Raw genomic sequence first — 18,519 nt, 5'->3', positions numbered from 1 at the left:
CTGATCTCTCAGGATCTATGCACCCAAATTACGTGAAAATGTAATCACACGTCAATTCTAGTATAATATATTTGTCCAATGAATACCTGTTTATCATTTGCATTTCTTTTTGGTGCAGCAATTTTAATGGCCAGTAGTGTACATTAGTATGTTCTGCATAAATGATTATCATTTCAGTCGCCTCAGTTCAGAATGTGTCCTATTGCCTTGTAGGCACAGGATCCGCCATGGGTTCTGATAACTTGTTTCATGCGTGATGTCATCGATGCATATAAGACGCGAATGGCATCCTGTGGTATAGCCATCCACGCTGCATTCACGTGGTTCCAGAGTTCATCTGTGGTGGTTGGCATTGGGTCACATCGCTGCACCTGTCGTTTCACCAATGTCACACATTTTCGATTGACGACAAGTCTGCTGATTTTCGGGTTAGGGCAAAAGGCTGACATCTTGTGACACCAACAAGGCAGGTGTTCGTGCAGATACATGTGGTTGTGCACTGTCTCGCTGAAAAATGGTGTCTGAGGTGTTGTGCAGAAAGGGTACGGCTACGGGTCACAGGATGTCATTCACGCAGGACACACTGGTCACAGTGCCCTGGACACCCACCAACTGTGATTTGTGGTTGTACCCAATAGTACTACACACCTTTAGGCCTTGAGTTGGCGCTGAATGTCTTTTACGAATGCAGTCACTGAGATGCCGCTGCCGCTGTCTGCAGCGAAGCAGAATGCGGCCATTATTTTCAAACAAACAGAACCTGGATTCGTCCGAAAACACTATCTGATGCCATTCCTGTCCCCAGTGACGTCGTTCAATACACCATTGCCGTCTAGCATGTTCTTGTACACTCGTCAAAGGGAGGTGGAGAACTGGACGACACACACGTAAACCACGCCGTAATAAATGCCGACGGACTGTCACCCTTGAAAGTGTACGATGTTTTACAATGTTCCACTGTTGTCCCAGAGCCGAGGAAGACGCAGATGTGTCCTGCAATGCCATTCGGATGAAGTGTCGATCTTCTCGTTGGGTTGGTCTGGGTGATACGACCTGACCCACCTCGTCGTGTTGTACGGCCTTCCGTGAACCATTCTGCACACACCCGTTGCACTACCGAAACACTTCATCCCACACGAGCAGCAGTTTTCTGTTCATCAGATACACTACTCATAGCTCTTGTACCAACAAAGACACTGAGGCAAGTATGGTATTTTTTTTACTGCCACTGCCACCAGCCAGGGCAGCAATTTTTTGGCGGTAGCAATATTTTAAATTTTGCTATTGTTCGAAAAGGATGAATTAAACAAGACAACGGAAGTTTTGTGTAAATGAAGAAGTGTGGGAGTAATTTGCAAATACAAATCGTTCATAAAAATCTGGTGTCTTACTGGAAGGTATCTACTTATTTACGGTACTGGCAACAGGTTGACAAATGAACCTTGGGATTTGGTAATTCTGAGTGCGTCTTTCAAACTGGCAAAGCTAGCCAGTGACAGTGTTGCCAACTCAGTTTGTACCACGCGCTCACACAACATGTTAAATGTACCTACATCAGCTACAAAGCCTCTACAGAAGCGATAAAAAATCAGTGTTTATATATGATGGCCTAACACTTCCCATACAACAACCTTAAACACCTGTATTTGTGCCTGTGAAAAAGCTTTGTAGTAACTAAACAAAGAATAAGTAAACGTTTCACTGATATAACTTAATTTTCGTTGTATAATTAATTATGGAATTATAGCTCAAAATGTATTTACACTGTAAGCGTTTCACTAACTGTTGCTCCATAACTGACTCTGATCTTAAAGAAACATAAAAGCGACTTGTGAGTAAGTGTCATATGTGAACTTAAGACGTCATGGATGAATAACATTTTGGAAAACGTCGACCATTGGAGAACAGGGTGTCTGTAGGCAGCACAACTGACGATGCGCAAACACCATTTCAAGAAACTTAACAAATTCAAACCTTTACGAAACTTTTTTCGCTGATACCCCACACAAAATTATTAAAGGAAAAACGTTCATCGCTTGCTACGTTTTCGTTGTTAGTGCAGTAAAATTTCAGCATCAAACGTGACGTTTAAATTTCATACTTCCTTACTAACGACTTTATTTGCTGCACAGTTTGCAGACAGCATCCGCATGTACCACTGTATGTAGCTGCAAAATTATGCCACTGTAGGACACATATTTCAGGGGATATGTCGTCATGGACACATAGACATGTGAAAAAATAACTTCTGCTTATAATGGCCACAGTAAAACTTAAGATATCAGGCATAACGTTTCAAATTATTAGTTCCGTGAAACTAACTCCATGTGCAACACACTTTGTTGACGGAATCTACGCTTATAACTGAATGCAAATGCAAAATTATACCATTTTACGACACATACATCAAGAGATATCACTCCATAAACTTTGAAATAAGTGAAAAACTAGCTTTTCTTAAACTTGAGCACAAATAACTAACACACAATACTCATCCAGTGTTTCATGACGAGTGGACTTCGCGACATCAAATAGTTCAAATGGCTCAGAGCACTATGAGACTTAACTTCTGAGGTCATCACTCGCCTAGAACTTAGAACTACTTAAACCTAACTAACCTAAGGACAGCACACACACATATCCATGCCCGAGGCAGGATTCGAACCTGCGACCATAGTGGTCGCGCTGTTCCAGACTGAAGCGCCTAGAACCGCTCGGCCACACCGGCCGGCTTCGACATCCACCAAACTTTTAACATAATTTCAAACCTTTTCTAAACTTTATCTCTCTTAGCATAGCCTCTAATATTTAACGTATTAATTTATTTGTGAAGCTATCAGACGTTTGAAGCTGTTTTATACAACGTGGAAGCTCGATTTTTTTTAAAGTGTCGATGGTTACTGGTTTAGTGGAAAAAATTGGAAATTTGTGGTAAGTTCTTATGGGACCAAACTGCTGAGGGCACCGGTCCCGAAGCTTAAGCACTACTTAATCTAACTTAAACTAACGTACGCTAAGGATAACAGCCACCCATACCGGAGGGAGGAATCGAACCTCCGACGGGGGGAGCCGCGCGGACCGTGACAAGACACCATATACCGCGCGGCTACCTCGCGCTAAACCGAGATCCACAGCTGTAAGTTGGGTGTCGCATTACTGACTCATAGAGCTAAGGTTGTGTATCAGAATCTCACTTTTGACTTGGATGTTCGTTTCCAATGTGACTCAACTGTTGGTGTCCTTAAAGAGCTGTAATAGACGATACGCTTAGCGCTCATTCAACCACTGTTTCAGCCAGCTAAAGCATTAATTGTGAGTTAACCACTGACTGACAACAGTAGTCTAACGTACAGGCATAAGGATGATGATGAATAAAGACTGAGGTGTCGCCATTCCATGTAAGTCCAGTGAATTCACTCTTCATAAACTTGAACAACATTGTAAAGTAAAATTCGCCTTGTTATGATATTTTTAATTACTTCAGCATTAACATGGTAAACTTTGCTTGCGCAGGTGTGAGGCTATAAAATGACTTTTATCTTAATAATATGAATATTTATATATGTGTTTGGAGAGAGAGAGAGAGAGAGAGAGAGAGAGAGAGAGAGAGAGAGAGAGAGAGAGAGAGAGAGAGTGATTGATTTTTGATTGAGATTTTTACTTTAAGTCGTAACTGGTACCTGAATTTTGGTTGCTGCCTCCTTGAATGATCAGCTTCTGCACCAGTTGGTGACGTATTACAATTTGGAGGAAGTTATTGTTCTTTAAGGTTTAAAATATGACTCTGTTAGTTACTTGGCCGTATTGCAGATAGCTCTGAGCCCAAGTTTTCGTAGCTTTTCATACCTAAGGGACTACTGTTGTAAGTACATAAGCTCAAACAGCAATCTGCTGTTCGTGAGAAAAGGAGATTGCTTGGCACACAAACTTCCTTCAAACTACACGTCCTGCTAAATCAGAATTGGTCAGTGGAGTTCAGCACCATGCTATTGTTCAAGAACATAATCCAATTACTGTAATTAAGAAATTATGAGATGTTGTTACTTATTGAATGAAAACTATAGAGAATACATTTCTTTTCCTGTGTTTTAGTGAACTTTGTACACTTACAATTCTGTCGATTGATAGACAGCGACGACAATAAAGTTCACCTCCTTTTCCAAAAACAAGATATTTCTATTCTTCACTTACAAAAAATTTGTATATATAAATGTTTGGCAACTCTTACACATACTTTACTCGGTTTTATCACTAAAATATCAATTTCCATTAAATGTACCAATACGTCCTGAGCGACGGCCTAGCAACACGTCCTCGTTCCACAAGATATAGATTAACAGTCCTCTTTTTTTTAATAAAGCAATTGTCTTTTTTTTTGGGGGGGGGGGGGAGTCCATATTCAAAGATTCACAGCTACTATCGTTGTGGGGATTGCGCGCTAAAGAGTTTGTTGCTGTCCAGCTGCGCTTCACTTCACTTCAAGTACTTTTTGAATTAAATTTACATTTACGGTATTTACATGCATTACTGAGCTTCTCAGAATAAAATCAGACACAAATTCGTTTAAAAAAATCTGTGTGGCACACATAAAATTACAAGGTAGTGTGGTTATGGTTGTAGTGTGCAAACTCCTGAGATCCAAAAGTAAAGTCCCCGTGATCGGAAAACGGAGTGAAGCTCCCTTTGCAATTATGCGAATTTACTTTGGAAAGGTAATGAAACAGTAGCGCAATGGATGATGTCTTACTAAGTCTGACTTGAACAAGGGCGGGCCCACCTTTAAAAGTTGGTAGTTATGCATGAAATACACGGTCAATCACAACGCGACCGCACATTTCAGTTAAGGGAGGAATCTAACACTTAAATCAAAATACACGCTTATTTTTTTCCCTTAATGAACAGCATTCAGGTCGGAAACCTTCAACAAGATAGCAATGAACGCAAAGGTAGGGAACAGTTATCTTTAATTCCTATCTTGGTACCAATTTAAGGATGGTGTAATGAATATTGCCAAAGATCAAGCGAACAGCATGTGAGAAATTGCTAATGTAAAGTGAACTTGGAAGAACAAACACCGTTCACAGATGCAAGGTACTTCCTGAAAATCAGACAACTAAGTGCGGTCATCACTCACAGAAACGACTAATTCCGCGAAGTTTAACAAGTACAGCTCGCTCTGCACTATTCCACGGAAAAGCATTGCTCGCTGCAACTCAACAAATAAACTTCCCGTATCTCAACAAATAAACTTCCAGTACTTGGCTGCTTGCGCGCCGGTTGTGTGCCTCAGTTAACAGCGCACTGGACCCATGTTATTGTGTGCGGCCCACGAGGCTGCTTGCAAGATATGGTTCATAATGACTAAGTACTATGGGGCTTAGCCGGCCTTTGTGACCAAGCGGTTCTAGGCGCTTCAGTCTGGAACCGCGCGACCGCTACGGTGGCAGGTTCGAATCCTGCCTCGGGCATGGATGTGTGTGATGTCCTTAGGTTAGTTAGGTTTAAGTTCTAGGGGACTGATGACCTCAGAAGTCCCATAGCGCTCGGAGCCATTTGAACCATTTGGACTTAACATATGAGGCCATCGGTCCCCCTAGACTTAGAACTACCTAAACCTAACTAACCTAAGGACATCACACACATACTTGCCCGAGGCAGGATTCGAACCTGCGACCGTAGCAGAAGCGCGGTTCCGGACTGAAACGCCTAGAACCGCTCGACCACAGCGGCCGGCCTGCTAGCAAGACCATCGTTCATGGAGACAGAAGGTAGAGTGTCCAAAAGAAATTCTAACTTATCTCTCCAGTTTTGGTAAAGCTCCAAGTCATCGACCAATGATGGTAACACTCCGAGCGCTGTCCAACCTCAATCCAAGTTTTCCCGAGATTGTGACAGAACGTCAGCAAGAGTGAGACTTTTTGTTTATTTTTGTAGGCGGGGACACGGTCAAGGGCTAACCGTGTTCGTAGTCACGTCCCAGAGCAGGACGATGTGTCTTACGGTTCCCACGGAAAACTGCCGCTTTCTTTGAGTAAAAGAGACATTTCTCTAAATAGGCATCGCGTCTTTGCCCGAGAGTTTTCAAGCCACCCGTCGCATTACCTTCCGTCGCGTTAACGTGGCCCTAGCTCTCTTTGCCAGGTTGCTGTGCCGAATAAACAGTATAATATAGCTTATCTCAGGCAGAAGTGAACAGCTATTTCAATTCTTATAAATGTAGACAACATTGTTAGTGGACTGCAGCGATCTGGTACTAAACTTTGGTTAAAACAACAGTCGGTATCGCTATAACATTTATTATGACCGTTTTCGGTTTATGTTGAGGCCATCCTCAGATTTGTTTGGGCTCCCTCTGGCTGGTGCTGGCGGCTCTTCTGTTTTTCACGTGATATCACGTACCGAAACGGTCATAATAAATGTTATTGTAATCTCGACTGCTATTTTAACTAAAATTCAATTTTTTGCTTGACCAATGGCATTATGTGTAATTACATATGTATTTTGCAAGTAGTATCACGAATTATGAGAGGAACACTTCGGTTACTCATTTATTATGTCAACAGACCTAAGGAGTACCATTAGAGCAGAAAAATATGAATGCAATATGTAGGGTGGCGCTAAATAAATAATTAACCCACCTTACACAAGCTATACTGGTTCCATTGGTAACCACACTTGCTGCTGCACAGTTAGGGAACATGTGCATTTCCCAGACCGTGAACAACAGTTATTGTTATGGTTGTTGTAGTTTTCAGTCCGAAGAGTGCTTTGACAACGCTCTCCAAGCTAGTATATCCTGCGTAAATCTCTTTATCTCTGCATAACCACGGCACCCTGAATCCGTTAGAATGTGCTTACTCAAGTCAAATCTTGGTTTCCTTTACATATTGTACCCTGAACCCATCTCTTCCTACATGCATCAGTAAGTGTTGTATCAACCGATCCCATCTTGTTGTCAAGTAGTCTGACGTGCCTTATTTCCTTAATAATTCAATGCAGTAACTCTTCATTAGTTACACTATCTGCTCACCTAATCTAGACAATTGTGCTTTAACGCCACTCTTCTGCTGCTCACCTGTTTGTCGTCCATGTTTCAATTTCATATAAGGCTACACTCCACATAAATATTTTCAGACAAGACCTTCTGACTTAACTTTGTATTCTCTTTTCAGAACCGACTTTCTTGATACTGACAGATTATAGGGCTACTTTCATCGTGTATTCTTTGGCAGTCCTGGGTTATTTTGTTGCTGAAGCAGTAAAAAACTTCTGTCAGTGTTCCTTATTTAATTTCCTCAGCATCGCCTAGTTTAATTATATTACATTCCCTTATCCTTATTTTACTTTTGTTGATGATAATTTCACAACTTATTTTTAGGAAACTATTCATTCCGTTCAAATGATCTCAAGGGTTTTGCCATCCCTTTTTACAATGACACTGGCAAACCTTTAAGTTTTCATTTCTTTTCTGTGAACATCAGTTCTCTTTTACCAAAATTCTCTTTGGTTTCCTTTACTGATCTGACTGTGGTCATACAATGTAAGCTTTCACGGTCGGTATTGTGTTCAATTAAAACTTCCAGGCTGATAGGCCGTGGTCGAAGTGGTCGAAGTATAAAACTCTCCCCTGACGTTTCGTCTCCGACTGCGGGAGACATCCTCGGAGGTAAAGCGGCGAACTGCGAAGAAAACTCGAGGAAGCGCTGATTATAAAGTCAGTACGGAGGGCGCCACTGTCGATCACGTGGCGTCGACTATGACAATCTCATAGCCGATGCCACGTGATCGACAGTGTCGCCCTCTGTACTGCCTATATAATCAGCGCTTCCTCGAGTTTTCTTCGCAGTTCGCCACTGTACCTTCGAGGATGTCTCCCGCAGTCGGAGACGAAACGTCAGGGGAGAGTTTTATACTTCGACCACGGCCTATCAGCCCGGAAGTTTTAAGTGAAGGTGTAAATGTGGGTTTGCCCCTCCTCAAACTGTTTCCTAGGTAAGTCGTAGGATTGGTGTTGGTTCGCATCTTCCTTCATTTCTCTGAAACCCAACCAATCTTTTTCCAGGTCACCTTCTACTAATCGTTATATCCTTCTCTAATTAATTCGCGTCCCTATTTTGCAACCATGTCTTTTTAAATTGTTAGTAAGGTAATACACAAGCATTCTTTGGAATGGAGTTCGTCGAATTCTCCTTGCAGTCTGATGGTATTTCGCCTGTTTCATTGATCTTAACTGGGAATTCGAGCTGTTATGTCAAGGATCTTAATAATCGCAGTCCTACATTTTGTGCTCCGAGGGTGACATACGCCTTTTTGATATAAAAACCATAACCCGTGAAAATAAAAGCATCCCTAGAAACTATCCGTTTTGTTAGACACGTTGGAAAATGCAATTACCATTCGTCTGGTCACCGTCATAACGGAAAGCATTTGTTAATGTCGTGAGCGGTAAAATTTCACGAACGGTTGAGTGAGTACATCCAAAGCAGTTCTCTTGCCCGACAACGTGGAATGAGATGAGAATGTTTGTCTGCGAGCTATCGAAGTACCTAAACTTTTTTAAAATGAATGCGTGTACTTTTTGCCAACGTTCAAAAACTATTCCAAAGTTGATAATAATGAAATAACGTTAGTTTTGATTCACAAAAGAACCGTTGACAGAAAGGGCGAGAAAGATACCGAAAACAAGGGCAACACAAAAGGTATAGCCTGTTTGTAACCGAATTTGCGGTCTTTTCACTGGATGGAAAGCTGCAAAGCGGAGGCAGTTTTGGCATTTTTGCTTGGAACGTTTCTAACTTCTTTTGCGTGTAACTCCACTGCAAACGATAAGAAATGTCGTATGTAGTTTGTATACTTCTACTTTCGAAAGTTCTTTATTGACAATGACAATACAGCTCTGCATACTTACTTTACTTTTACGTGTCCGGAGATTTGTTTCAGAGCCTTTCAGCCCAATGTCGGGCCAAGTCCAATGTTTCTCTCTTCTCAAGCCATAGTTCGTCAAGGGTGCACCCTGTGGGGCAGATGGAACACTGTAGAAGGTGTTCCATATCCTGAACTTCACTACAGTCGCATTTGTTGTCTCCTTCGTCCTTGAAGCCCAATTTGATTAGGTTTGCTTTAACTGGTGCTACGCCCGTTCTGACGTGGTTCAGTGTTCTCCAAATCTTCCAGCTTGATGTACTGCCGCTGGGTATTTCTCGTGAGGCAGGGTAGTCCTTCGGAGGCTCGTTCAATTCACTAGCGAGAAATCTATTGCGGGATTTAAGTCTGCTACGTCCACATGAAGAACCATGCAGCGGGTGGCACTCGTGGAAAATCTGTTTAAATTTTTCTGTATGTTCGTGTGAAATTCTTCGGGGTTCAGGAGATGAGAATCCAGCTGCTTTGTATATTTTCCCAAGTGGAGTGGGTTTCATGCATCCTGTTGTTAGCCTGCATGTTTCATTAAGGACTGTAGTGACTTTTTTGGCATGTGTGGATCGAGACCATACAGGGCATGCATATTCTGCGTGGAGAAGCAAAGTGCTTGAGCAGTTGTTCGTAATACAGTCGGACTGGCTCCCCACTTACTATTCGTCAGTTTTCTTAAAATATTGTTCCTGGCAGCAACTTTTTGGCAGGTTTTTTCACAGTGGTATCTGTACGTCAGTGATCTATCCAGCACGACACCAAGGTATGTTGGTTTGTCCGTATGGTCCAGTTTGTTGACATTCCAGGTGACGTTCAGGTTCCTGTTTGCCTGTTTTGTGCGGAGGTGGAAAGTGCTAACCTGTGTCTTAGATGGATTTGGTTTGAGGGAGTTCTCCTTATAGTATTCAGACATTACGTGTAGCGAGCTTTGTAAAAATGGTTCAAATGGCTCTGAGCACTATGGGACTCAACTGCTGTGGTCATAAGTCCCCTAGAACTTAGAACTACTTAAACCTAACTAACCTAAGGACATCACACACATCCATGCCCGAGGCAGGATTCGAACCTGCGAGCGTAGCGGTCGTGCGGTTCCAGACTGTAGCGCCTTTAACCGCTCGGCCACTTCGGCCGGCAGCGAGCTTTGTACTTTCCCTTCTACTTCCTCGAAGCTATTTCCTTGCGCTGTAATGGCCAGATCATCGGCATGCAAGAAATGGGTAGTACGTTCCGGTGTTGGTTGATCATTGGTGTTTAGGTTAAATAGTAAGGGGGCCAGCACACTGCCCTGGGCGAGACCGTTCTTTTGTCGACACCATCTGCTTTTTTTCCGTCCAGCATTACATAGAACTGTCTGTTTTGCAGCAGAGATTCAATGATTTTTGTGAACTGATGATCCTTAAATGTACAGTACAGTTTTTCCATGAGCTTTCTGTGGCTGACGGTGTCGTATGCAGAACTTAAGTTCACCAGTGCTACACCTGTTGTTTGTTTGTTTTAAAACCCTTCCTCTATGTGTTCTGTGAGTGCTAGGATTTGACTGGTGCATGATTTCCCGGGTCTGAATCTAGCCTGTTGGGGAATGAGCTTTTGGTCTGCGATATTTGCTATGCGGTTTAGGATTATTCGTTCGTACAGTTTGTACAGATGGCACAGGAGTGCTATTGGGCGGTAGTTCTTCTGTTGACCTGCGTCTTTCCCAGGTTTTAGTAACGCCACTACCTTTGATTTCCTCCACTTCTTTGGGATCTTAAGCCGGCCGGTGTGGCCGAGCGGTTCTAGGCGCTTCAGTCTGGAACCGCGCGGCCGCTACGGTCGCAGGTTCGAATCCTGCCTCGGGCATGGATGTGTGTGATGTCCTTAGGTTAGTTAGGTTTAAGTAGTTCTGAGCTCTAGGGCACTGATGGCCTCAGATGTTGAGTCCCATAGTGCTCAGAGCCATTTTTTTTTGGGACCTTACACGTTTTTAAGCAATGATTAAAGAGCTGCAGGATCCATTGCTTGGCACTAGGTCCGAGCTGTTTGATCTGTTCCACGCATATATCGTTGACTCCCGCTGCTTTCCCGTTTTTCATTGAGTTCATTCCATGATTAAGATCTTTCATGGTAAATGGTATTTCGAACATGCTTGACTCTTGACTCTGAATTCTGCTGATTTTTATTTTCTGACATTTCTTGTTGGGTTTTACATATAGTAGGAGCTGATGGGCAATTTGATTGGGTGTTACTGAAGAGCATTGTTTAGCTGTCCCAAAATCACAATTAAGTTTTTTTATTAAGTTCCAAGCGACTTTGCTACTGTGGGTCATATCCATTCTCTCCAGAGTTTCGACACATTTCCTTTGTCTTGATTCACTAATGATTTCCATTAGTGTTTCTCCACATTGGACTACTTCTTCACTAAAGGGGTCCTGTTCGTAAAGCATTTCGTGCACCCTCAGGATGTTCTTTGATTCGTCAGAGAGACCTGGGATGAAATGCTCTCTGCAGCCTTCAGACATTACGTGTAGCGAGCTTTGTAAAAATGGTTCAAATGGCTCTGAGCACTATGGGACTCAACTGCTGAGGTCATTAGTCCCCTAGAACTTAGAACTAGTTAAACCTAACTAACCTAAGGACATCACAAACATCCATGCCCGAGGCAGGATTCGAACCTGCGACCGTAACAGTCTTGCGATTCCAGACTGGAGCGCCTTTAACCGCACGGCCACTTCGGCCGGCTCGGGGTATGTGTCTTCGAGAAATCTTTTGGAGGGTCTCTACGAAAGTTTGATAATTTTCTGGAATTGGGTGTAGATTTTTTATTTCTGCATCCAGTTCCACAGCATATTCTGTCCATTTAGCTTTTTTAAAGTTGAAGCGTCTGCGGAATGGTATTTTCGTTGTTCTCAGAGCAGCGTATATTTGGATTCCGATAGGTCGGTGTTCTGTTTTAGGAAGAGGTGCGTATGCAATTTTTAAGCATCGGTCTTCCACGTTTGCGCTTATAAAACAAATATCAGGGCTGTATTCGCGCTTCCAGATTTTGCTGCTGAACGAGCATGGTACCTTGGGATCATGGATCAGGGATAAGTTATTTATTTCTGCCCACTGCTCTAATTTATGTCCGTTGTCGTCTGTATGTTTGTAGCCCCATGATGTGCTGTGGCAGTTGAAGTCTCCCAAGATGAACTGTGTTTTCTGGTTGTTGAAGTTTGGCGGTAAAGTCAAGTTGAACTTCTCTCCGGGCAGCTTGTATACTGACGTTACGGTGAAGGTGCTACACTCGACAGTCAGTAATTCTATGTTATTGTATGTAGTTCTGTTAGTTGATATTATGGCCATCTCAGGTTTAGTGAAGACAGCGCTGCCATATTTAGGATGTGGATTTTCTATGGCTAATTTCATTCCTTCTATTTCTGGTCTTATTGCCCCTTCTTTCTTGTGTGTTTCTTGTATACACAGTATGTCCCATTTGTGCGTGCGGCAAAGTTGTGATATGATTTGTTGTTTGTTTTTGGTGATACCCTTACGTTTAGACTTGCAATCGTCAGAGTTGGCTATGAGAAGAGCCCATTCTTTTTACTTTTCCGGTGTTGGAAGGATTGGCCGTTGTCTTTTATTGCAACGTATCCGGGGGACGCCGGCGTTATCTGACAGATGATTCTCGGTCTCTTATCTCAGATAGTGCACGCCTCGAGGCGTCCCCCACTTCAGAACTGCTTCAGGTTTTTGATAGTTAAAAACCTCAAGCGTTGAACGTACAGCAGAAAACTGAGCCTTTTGCATCCTATCATATGTCAAAACCCTGGCTTCCATAAATTGAATCGCTACTAAATGCTATACTTGCATGTTATTTGTAATTTATAATAATAATTCCTACCTTTTTATTCTTTCAGATCTCTTGACATCGGTGTGTCCATTCGTAAACCGCGTGCCAGAAGACCTAAAGGATGATTTCATTGATGACTGGATACAGTGTGCAGAGAAACTGAAGGGTTTATCAAAGGATGCGGAAGGGCCAAAGTGCTACATCGACATTGCGTCATTGGTGGTCGCAGCCAGAAAACTGTAGCCGAATGCATCGCACCTCTCTTAAAACAGGCATCACTCAATTTCTTTTAGGCAACATTATGGACTGCTAATGACACAACAGGCTCTTCAGTGAGTCTGTTTCTAAGAGAAAGTTCACGGTCGATATTTATACAATATATTTCATTATTTCATGCTAACCCACAGTGAGAAGAAACTGTACGTCAAATATAGATAATTTCATGTATTGAAAATTACATGCCTCGTCTTGTAATAAATACTTACGTCGGCGTGTAATTGCTTCATTTAGAGCCTGCGAAAATTAAATGTGAATTATGCAATATGTTCCTACAGCGACGCCTGGCACAAGTAACGTGAATAGTGACACGATTAACAGAACGGTAAGAGGTCGAAGTAACGCTCAACAGCTCGTGAGCCATTGACATTAACTACTATCTCTGCACCACTTATATCTTTAAAATTCATGCTCAGTCGCTGCACACAACAGAAAATCACCACAATGAAGTAAACATCCAAGAAATGTGGCTCGTTGTATTTAAGGGCTGTCTAACATATGGAAGTTGTACGACATTTAGAAATCTCGAAACGTAAGTCAGGTCGAGAGGACAAAACTTTTATTTAACCCAATTAAATGGTCAACTGATAATGAATAATACTGACAAATTTTCTGAAAACTATAGCAAATTAAAATGATTCTAAACTTCGTGGACTGGTGTTTAATTGGAAGACTGTTGGAAGCAAAACTAGTAAGACTTCAACAGGTTGCAAAAGCAAGATAATAAGACAAATATTTAATATACAGGGTGGGTGAGAAGTCGCTTCCTAGTTTTAAATGTGCATAAATTTTTTTATTAATGAATATTTGTACACCGAACCAGTTGAAGTCGGTTCTCAGGACCATGAGAGTATGTGTACTACACTACAATTCCACAGATGCTTCTGCGCTGTCGACTAAACGACGTAAACGTATAGGAATGTCATCAAGTGATTTCTGCACTGAAGTCACATTTACATTTCCGAGGACAACTGTGATCCTCTCCTCTAATTCGTCCAGAGGCCGTGGGTTTGTTCAGTATACCTCCTCTTTGCGCAACATTACAAGAAGAAGTCACAGGGGGCCATTCATGGGACCTTCGCCGTCCAAGCCAACATCCTGGAAAATGTTCATCCAGCCAGTCACGAAAGACGCAGACAAAGTGAGATGGTACTCCGCCTGCTGAAAAAGAATATCCGCAACATTGTCCATTGGTGATATTAGTGGCCACACACATTCATTCAGCATCAGGCGTTACCGGTCGCTGTTCACGGTGTGTCGCAGTATTAATAGGCCAATGAGATGATCTGCGGTCATACCGCTCCATAGGTCAATTTTGGTCGATTTTGTGATTTTTTGATTGTAATTTCTGGATTTGTTTCCGTCCAATAATGGCAGTTGTGTCGATTGACCCCAACGCTCAAAATAATTTTCTTGAACAAATCTGGCCTATCGTTATGCCGTGACAGCATCATTTGCGCATATTCCATCCGCTTCTCTAAATCCTCTCTCGATAACTCCTGATCATATTGGGGTTTCCAGATCAGGTCCTTCTTTAACACAATACTCACCGCGTGCCTGCTTATTCCATCTCACGAGCTGCCTGGCGTGTTGATTTACCAGAACTGCGCTTACCCAGTTGTCGTTAGCTTGGTGTGACAGTTCCTAATGGTTTTAGCATCAAGTGTGGCACGAGGGCTATGAAGGCCCTGCCGCTGCCGCTGAACATGGGCTACAGATCGGCACACTTCAAAACGCGAAGCAACCTGCGCGCTCTTGTAAAGTCAAATTTCCTGCCATCTCGTCGTTTACCATAAAGAAGACACTAAGGACGGTCAAGGTATTCTCCGAGATCTTGTACCACAACAACGTTCGTTAATAAATATCAATAATTACAAAACTTATGGATATTTATAACTAGGGAGCGATTTCTCACGCACCCTGTAGATAGCTGAGCATTCAAGACGCATAACCAAATAACATAAATCTGAGCTGCTCGGAGGATGGATTCTGATACTGCCTGAGTGCAACTTAGGTTCTTCAAATACATCGAGAGGCCGCCGGTCAGCGCCAGAGGATAGACGAGAATCGAAAAATATCCACTCTAAATTGTCTCCAGAACTCCTGGCAATTCCTAAGCTCCAATGGAAGGCGATGTTGAATGATGGTGCCAATCTGAAAAACGAATATAATGATAATTAAATCGACACCCTAGCTGCAAACAGGCGTTGATATGCATCATTGGCGACATATTGAAAATGTGTGGCCCGACGGGGACGCGAACCCGGGATCTCCTGCTTACATGGCAGACGCCCTATCCATCTAAGCCGCCGAGGGCACGCTCCTCTCACCGGTGGCTCAGATGGATAGAGCGTTTGCCATGTAAGCAGGATATCCTGGGTTCGAGTTCCGGTCGTGGCACACATTTTCAATATGTCCACACTGACGTATATCAACGCCCGTTTGAAGCTAGGGTGTCGATTGAATTATCATTTCATTCTGGAGAAGCTGCGCGGTCATCAAAGGTATCCGTTCTTTCGGGAACGGATACTACCTTCATATATAGTAAAAACGAATATGTTCCGTTTTCTACGTAAAGTCGGGGAAAACAGCAGGAACTTCCCACTGAAAACCTGCAAAAAGCATCATTACGACCCATGAGGTTGATACTGGTTTTGAGCATTACCTCTCGAGCGCTCAGCACCATCCACACTGCATCTGGCAGCAGGGATGTTGCGTTGAAGTGGACAGTCCGTAATTTTGAAGGGAACCACCGAAATTTCTCGCGCCCGGGTAGCGCCGGTAGACAGCTCCCCTCTAATGTGTGGACAAAAAGGCAAATTTCACTCTGAAGCGCCCTCAGGGGAAAGCTATGGTGACTGGCGGCACCATACCTGTGGCAAGCAGATCAGCACCTGGAACTGTCCACAATAAGCAATTCTGGAAACAGGACCAATTTCTGAAAAAACTGGCTGCAAGCCACCAGGAGGCACTCGTTGTCTGCTTTTGAGACATCATGGAAAGCCTTCTGCCGAAACTACAGGACTGCTGACCGCTCCAGACATACTCCCTTCCGGCGAGAAATGGAATACTTTCCCCTGCCAGCAACATGTACCAAGCTCCGCAATTAATTAGCCCATAACTGTAACAGATATCAAACATGTTACATCACTGCTTTGTCCTTCTTTAAAAAGGAATAAAGTCGCCCCCTTTCATCCGCCACTTGGTTTAAGTATCCATACAACAAATTAACTGATTTAGTCAAACAAAAGTGAAAAGAAGACCCCTTTCAATCTTATAGCAAGTATACATGAGCCGTCAAGGTGGCTAAATGCCTGTTTCATTTATACAACAAAGAATAAAAAAAAAGAGCCAGGGTAATTACAGTACCTTATGTCTTGCACTTAAACAGAAATTGGTAAACAATTGGTTTTTGGCAAAAAACATGGTTGGAAAAGAGCAGCTCATCTGACAAGTACAAGTGACTTTACATCTCCATGTGTCCATAATAGCTAACAAATTGGATCACCAAATTAAGTGTGTTTGCATAAGAAAAAAGTAGCCTATTAAATACGTGTGCAGCTATGTTAATCAAACATCACACTAATCTGGCGGCAAGAAAACTTATTTCTGAAGGTAGGGTGCCGTAGCTTTTTGTAGTGACCTGATACAAACACTGTACAGATAGACACACATCTCTCAGCATAAGTTGCTGCAAATTATGGTGATATTTGCCACAGATTCAGTTTCTAAAACAGTTACTTACGTTGCATTAAACTATTTTTTCCTTGCGATGACGTTCTTTCAAAAATAGCACACGTTTACAAAAGGATTCCGCCCCCCCCCCCCATCCTCCCCCCCCCCTGCGAGAATAATACAACAAAAGTAAACAGAAATTTCTCCATTGAGCATGCGCTCAGTAAAAACGGATTATTTTACATCACAAGTGTGTGCATTTTCTCTTGTCATGATTGTGTCACACAACAGTACCACAAAATTGTCTAAGTCGTGGTTAAAGATCCGAACGGGGTTGTTGCATGTCAACTCCCGATCAAGGGGGACAGTGTAAAGAGTTGCTATGTGCTGGCGACTCCTTTTGACGCCTTCCAGTGGTCGTGGGCAAGGTAAATGGCCAATTGGCCTTCTTTAAAGTCAGCACCAAGGGGGAAGGACATTCTTCATGCAGGCCTCTCAACTCTCCTGCTCTTCAACAGCTGAAAAAATTGCAATATCAAATTTCGTAAATACATGTACTTTTACATCGTCACAAGGTAATCCTCGCATGGAAATTCTTGGCGATGAATGATTTTTTAAAGCTATGCTAATTTGTTCAGTCACGTATAATTAAGAAATAATTTTATTGTTTAATCCCATAGTTTGCTTAAATGACAAAGGAAATGTAATTCAGAAACACAGTTCCCACAAAAATATCTCTTAACGGCAAGCACTTTTTCAAATCTGCATGAAAAACGCAGCAGCCCCGAAATATTAAACACAAATTTTCCCGTCCTCACTCATTCGTTGGTTCAAGTGGTAAATGTTGATAAGTTGTGCACTGAGCAGAGAAAGTTCATAAACAGTGGGGAAAATTTTCTTAAAATAATATTTTCTGGCTGTCGCAGCTAGTAAGCGTTCACAAGGTCACGGAGAAAAACAGTAACCCTCGTAACAGTTACGGTTAAGACTGCTGAACACTCTTTTCGCAAAACTGGTGCCTGAAAAAAAAAAACTTCTTCTCTCTTTACCCCAGGGTATTTATTTACTGGTGGTGGTAGCTTGTACATCTTAAAACATAATCTATAATGTGTCCTTTGACTACTCAGAACATCAGAATCTATAAATCATACACCTGGCTTATACATAATCTATCTTTCATATATTAATACCAGCTTAATCTTTCAAAACTCAATAGATGTAGGAGAAATTAAGATCTCTAGAAAATAGATTTAGCTGTCTCATTAAAAATGACAAACATACTGTAGTGGCTCTGAGCACTATGGATCTTAACATCTGAGGTCATCAGTCCCCTAGAACTTAGAACTACTTAAACCTAACTAACATAAGGACACCACACAGATCCATGCCCGAGGCAGGATTCGAACCTGCGACCGTAGCGGTCGCGCGGTTCCAGTCTGAAGCGCCTAGAACCGCTCGGCCACACCGGCCGGCCTCATAACGTGAAAAACGACATGAGTCAGCTTAACTTCCATATAAAATTTAAAGAGGGACAATACATCACATCTTGCTACACCATTCTGTTGTATTTCAGTATCATCCGAAAGGGAGAAACGTGTATCAGCTGGTGCCACCGACATCCGTCGCTGACTGCAGCTGCGCCATTTCATCAGTAACATAAAAAAAACAAGCACTGCACTTTGGTTCTATAAGATGCATATATGTGTGTAGCTCCTCGGATTTCAGTTGCCACGTCTGCACATAGCGCCACGCTCAAAGCTTCAGAATCAAAATAAATAAATGCACTACATCACTGCTGGCCGTTTAAATACTTAACAATAACATAATGTTGTCCCACAAGATCATCG

General features: G+C 42.5%; 1 protein-coding gene across 1 annotated transcript in view; it reads left to right on the top strand.

The window, feature by feature from the left end:
* LOC126456358 (juvenile hormone acid O-methyltransferase-like) overlaps positions 1-13,040 on the top strand; it is a 63,459-nt gene extending 50,419 nt beyond the window's left edge. The window contains exon 5 of the mRNA XM_050092112.1: positions 12,789-13,040. Coding sequence (XP_049948069.1) covers positions 12,789-12,964 — 176 coding nt within the window. The 3' untranslated portion in view covers positions 12,965-13,040. The remainder of the gene's footprint in view (positions 1-12,788) is intronic.
* Positions 13,041-18,519: the final 5,479 nt, after the last annotated feature.

The sequence above is a fragment of the Schistocerca serialis genome, chromosome 2, assembly GCF_023864345.2.
Source record: "Schistocerca serialis cubense isolate TAMUIC-IGC-003099 chromosome 2, iqSchSeri2.2, whole genome shotgun sequence".
NCBI lineage: Eukaryota > Metazoa > Arthropoda > Insecta > Orthoptera > Acrididae > Schistocerca > Schistocerca serialis.
Note: the sequence above shows the minus strand (reverse complement) of the source record. Positions and strands in the feature narration are given on the sequence as shown.